This window comes from Eimeria maxima, genomic scaffold, assembly GCF_000499605.1.
Source record: "Eimeria maxima Weybridge genomic scaffold, Emw_scaff337, whole genome shotgun sequence".
NCBI lineage: Eukaryota > Apicomplexa > Conoidasida > Eucoccidiorida > Eimeriidae > Eimeria > Eimeria maxima.
This window is the reverse complement of record NW_013563814.1, coordinates 1-5,556: the sequence shown is the minus strand read 5'-3', so window position 1 is coordinate 5,556 and position 5,556 is coordinate 1. Positions and strand designations below refer to the sequence as shown.

Below are 5,556 nucleotides of genomic sequence, written 5' to 3'. Positions count from 1 at the left end.
TTCCTTGTTTTTTTGCGTCTCTTTGGCAAAGAAATCGTAGAGACGGAGAAGAAATTGCATTTTTTTGTTTTCTTCTGCTGCAGAGCCTCCAGCCCCTGCTGTTGCAGCAGCGTGAATACGATCAGGAGCTTAGGCATTCAATAATAGTAATAAAAAGGAACAATAAAAAGAGGACAGTATAAATATATTATTGAAATAAAGGGAAGATAAGAAATAAAAGGTTATTTTCTCTCTCTTTTTTCTTCTCCTCCCCACCATGTCAATTCAGCCAGACCAGTTGTGCAAAGGTGAGGAGCATTCAAGTATTTTTTCGTGATTTCCCCCCCCTTTTTTGTGCTGTTTTTTCATGTTTTCCCTCTTCTCCTTGTTCCTCTGCTTTATTTTCCTTGTATTTATCAATTTATTTATCCTCTTAGTCCTTATTTTATCCTTTATTGCCTCTCTTTTTGTTACTTTCTTCTCTCTTTTCTCTTACAGTGCTGGAGGCCTCCTATAGTCCCGATGCAGAAGTACGAGGCCAAGCAGAGGCGGTTCTTAAATCGGTAGGTTTTTCTTTCTTTTTTTCTTCTTTTTTATTCCTTTATCTGCATTTCTTTATTAATTTTATATATATTCCTTCTTTTTCTTCCTTATGGACCCTGTTCTAATCTATTTCTCTTCTTGCTAAACACCAACAAGGAGCATCAACGCACCTTTTGCGCTCTTTTGTGTCTTTTCTTGTTTTTCTTTTGCAAGTATAAATAATTAATGACAATAAATATAGCAAAATAAAGTTCAATTAGTTCTTTGTTTACCTTTCTTATTTATTTTTTCTTCAGCTCTCTCCAACAAAGGGTCTTCTGAGTGCTTTGGTGCACATCATTAGACATGATGAGGTACGATTAGGGTTTAGGGTTTAGGGTTTAGGGTTTGGGGAAAGCTGCATACACTTTTCCTCCCCTCAAGCTTAGCGATTACACCGCATAAGAATTGTCTGCACCTCCATGTCTACCGTTAGGGTTTATGACTTGGGCATATGTGATGTAGGTAGGGTTTAGTTAGGGTTTAGGGTTTAGGGTTTAGGGTTTAGGGTTTGTGTGTGTACAGGTTGATTTGGCAATTCGTACAGCAGCGTCTGTGACGTTGAAGAACGAAGTGCGACAGCACTGGGAGAACAGCGACAGCGATGCTGCTGACGGGTCTCAGTCTGGTGCAGGTGCTGCTGCTGCTCCTGCTGCTGCTGTATACGGAGAAGAGGAGAAGCAAGAGTTACGCCAATGTCTTTACCCTATGATTAAGGCACTCAGCCCTCAGGCTGCTCCTGTTCGCCTCCAGCTTATTGAGTGTATACGCATCATTGCCGTCATTGATTATCCAGAAAGGTCTGTCTTTTTTCTTATTTTCCCTCTATTTGCATATATAAATCCTAACATATTCAATACATTTTGTTCTGCATGCAGTGTGGCTGCTGCTGCTGATGCATGCAATGGCTCATAAGACACTGCATGCACCTACAGACCCCTCGTTCTCCGCCTTTAACGTATTTCCTTTGCATGCATATGCCCATTTTGGGGCTTTTTGTATATTGATCTATGTCTCCCTGTCTATCTATGTTATTTATTTCCCTTATACCTGCATGCAACTGGTGGCCATCCTTCTTCATGCTGCACTAGACAGCACACAGGATCTAATTCCTGTTCGCCACCAACAGCAGTCTATCTACAAGGTATTATTTATTATTATTATTATTAATTGAATAAAATATATTATAATGATGATTATTAATAATTATATTATTGATAATTTATGTTGCAGGTGGCCATCTATACTTGAGGAAGTTTGTGCAGATTTACCTGCAATTAACGAAGCTTCTCGTCTATTTTGTGCATTAAATGTACTACGCAAGCTAGTTGGTGCTTATGAGTTCCGTGGTCGTGATAGTAGACAGGCATTAGATGGTATAATAGACCGTACATGGCCATTATTGTTACCAACAGCAGCAGAGTTACTGCAACAAGGAGGACCAACTAACGAAATGGCTATGAATCTATTTAAATTTGCACTAAAAATATATTGGTCCTCTACCCAACTATGTTTATCTAATTCTCCTCTTCTTTTGTCTACAATGGACAATTGGTTCGAGTTGCTTTCTGCCTGTATTCGTTTACCTGGTAAGCAGCACTGCACACTGTGCATGCACACACTGTGCATGCATTATATATATATTAACATTATATATATATTAATATAAATATATATTTCTTTTTATATTCCCTTTTTATTTCTTTTATATTTACATGGATATATATTTACATTGATGATACATGAATGGATAATAAGTTGCTCATGGTGCGTATGCCTGCATGCTCTGTATTCTGCTGCTCGTGTTGCTGTAGCTGCTGTTGTTGCTCCTATTATTATATTTATTTGCTGCAGTACCTACAGCAATGTTGACGGGTAGATCTACAGAGGAGAGAGGACAATTACCTGTATATAAGGCAAAGAAATGGGCACTACAGATAGTACAAAGAGTATTTACCCGTTTTGGTGACCAAAAGATGCTAAGAAGGGAGAGAGGAAAAGGAGAAAAAGATAGCGATGCAATGTCTAAGGCATTTGGTGAATATTTTATAAATAATTGGGCAAAAAGATTAACAGAGGAGTTATTAATGTTATTACAGCAGCATATACAACAAGAACAACAACAACAACAACAGCAGCAACAGCAGCAACAAGAGCAACAAATATGGCTCTCTCCTCGTATGCTGAATCTTACCCTACAATATCTATCACGTGCTATAGAGAATGCCTCCCTATACACCCCAATTATTAAGCCACAAGGACAATTCCTTGTATTTAATGTTTGTTTACCCCTAATGCATTATTCACAAGATGATGAGGATACTTGGGCTAACGAACCTGTTGAATACATAAGAAGACAAAATGATCCTCTAGAGGCATTCTCCCAACCTAGGGAAGCAGGTATATTTATTTATTTATTTATTTATTTATTTATTTATTTTATTTATTTATTTATTTATTTTATTTATTTATTTTTATGATGGTCTCTGCGTATTTAGATTTAGTTGTACTGCTAACTGTATGATTGTGTATCCAGTTGGTTGTTTTTTTCTTTTTTTTTTGTTCATGTGCATGCATATTCTTGTTCCTGCTGCTGCTGCTGCTGCTGCTGCTGCTGCTGCTGCTGCTGCTGCTGTTGTGTTGTGTGCTGCAGCAATTGAGTTTGTGAAGAATTTAGTTCGTTATCGTGCTAAGGATTTCCTTGAGCCTATGCTTGTTGCAGTACACCGTGTATGCACAGAGTACAAGCAGGCAACAGAGGCAGCAGCAGCAGCAGCAGGAGGAGGAGGAGGAGGAGAACAACAACAACAAGAAGGGTCATCAGGTGCATGCGTATCTGTAGAAATGTGCCGAGCAAAAGATGGGGCTTTAATGCTTGCAGGTGCAATATGTGATAGATTAACATCTAAGAAACGTCAGACCCCTATAGAGGGTATGCTATCATCCTTTGTGTTACCTGATCTATGTTCGCCTAATAAATTCTTACGCATGCGTGCATGCTGGGTATACGAAGTATATTTAGATAGTGTAAGACAATGGACAGATCCAGGTCCTGTTATACAGGCATATAAATATATGCTTACTCTTCTTGGTGATCATGAGCTACCTGTACGGGTACAGGCAGGTGTATCTATTAAGGCATTCTTTGATGTAGATATACCTGAACTACAACAAACAATTGTACCTAATCTAAAATATTTAGCAGAAAAATTATTTACTCTTATGCAGGATATAGATCATGATCAACTTGTTACTACCCTTGAGCAACTTGTTATTACTAATGAGGAACATATTGCTCCTCTTGCTAGGGATCTTACTGCTGCACTTACTGCTGCTCTTCTTAATATGATGGATAGGGAAGGAGCAGCACAACGTAATAGTGATGCAGATGCAGAAGATGATGCAAGTTTTGCATCTATTGCTGTTATGAGTACCCTCAAGACGTACGTTCTTCGTCCTTTCTTCTTCTCTCCTTTTTCCCCTTTTTCTCTTTTTCCTCCCCCTCTCCTATCCTTATCTATATATATATATATATATATATTCTCCCTATATATTTATGCATTTAATTGCTCGTATTTATGTGTGCATGCATGTATCTATATATATATGTATTCGTGAATCTGTGGGAACATCATGACTTGCATGCAATGCATGCATCCGTGTTGCTGTACTCATTGTTGTTGCTTTTGCTGCTGCTGCTGCTGCTGCTGTTGCTGTTTTTCTTTCTCTTGTTTCTTCAGTGTATTAGGAACAATAACAGAGACACCTCATGTATATTCAGAGATTCTTCCTCATTTATTCCCTGCATTAGATGTCTTATTAACACCTGATGCTATTGACCATCTAGAGGATACATTATCTATATTAGGTTATCTTACTTATTATTTGCCAACTCCTTTCCCTCCTAAGTTATGGAGTTATTTTGATAAATTATACGAGGCTGTATGTGGTCCAGCTTCCCAGCAGCAGCAGCAGCAGCAGCAGCAGCAGCAGCAGCAGCAGATGCTTACTAATGAGGCACGTATACATAACGGCTGGGCACCTGACCATTTAGAGCAAATGCTTCCTGTATTAAATAACTTTCTTGCTAGGGATCAGCAAACATTTGCTGCAGGAAAGATACAAGAAGGTATTCCTTATCCAGAATGTTTCTATCGTATGGCTAAGACTTGTATTGATGATGCAGATGAGGTAAGAAACAATATATATATTTATTTATTTATTTATTTATTTATTCTTTTTTTTTATCTTTGTTACTCTTTTTGTCTAGTTAGTAGTCTTTTATTCGCGTTTATTTATTTACTTTTCTTTCTTTCCTCCTTTTTTATGTGTCTGCTGCTGTTGTTGCTGCTGCTGTTTCTGTTGCTGCTGTTGTTGTTGTTGTTATATATAAGGAGTATTTGTTATGTATGTGTGTATATACCAATTAACTAAAAAGTATATTATTTGTTTTTTGTTGTTTTTTTTTTGTTTGCATGCATGCATGCATGCATGCAGGTGGAGGCATGCATGGGGCTGCAACTGTTATCTGTTGTATTAATTGGGGCTGCATCTCAACGATCAATAGATCCTTTATTAGAGCCTTGTGTTGAATTAGTATGGGGATGGGTAGAGAAAGGACAAAAAGAAGGAATAACAGTAGATAAAGGAACAAAAAAAGCATTTATTCTTTTTTTTTCCTCCTTATTTATTTATGCATTAGAGCCAGCTATTCAACTTTTACAACAAAAACAAATTCTTGAGCCTCTTCTCTCTTTTGTTCTTGATAATTCTTCTCTTATAGAGGCGTAAGAATAAATTAATTAATTTATTTATTTATTTATTTAATTAAATTAAATTAATAAATAAATAATAATAAATTATTACCTTGTTGGACCCATTGCCTGTTATTTATGTATATGCATGCATATGTATATTATTATATATATATATATTATATTATATATACACACAACTATATTTATTTATGCATATATATATATATATATATATATA

The 5,556-nt window shown here is 36.7% G+C and overlaps 1 protein-coding gene across 1 annotated transcript; it reads left to right on the top strand.

Annotated features, from left to right (window-relative positions):
* Nucleotides 1-256: 256 nt before the first annotated feature.
* On the top strand, nucleotides 257-4,752 carry EMWEY_00028950 (Importin-7, related; the record flags this gene model as incomplete). The annotated part of the gene is made up of 8 exons (XM_013478251.1): nucleotides 257-287; nucleotides 478-542; nucleotides 819-875; nucleotides 1,087-1,361; nucleotides 1,795-2,150; nucleotides 2,416-2,598; nucleotides 3,215-4,004; nucleotides 4,302-4,752. Coding segments are annotated over 8 exons (2,208 nt in total), but the record flags the coding sequence as incomplete, so codon positions are not given.
* Between the last annotated feature and the right edge of the window lie 804 nt (nucleotides 4,753-5,556).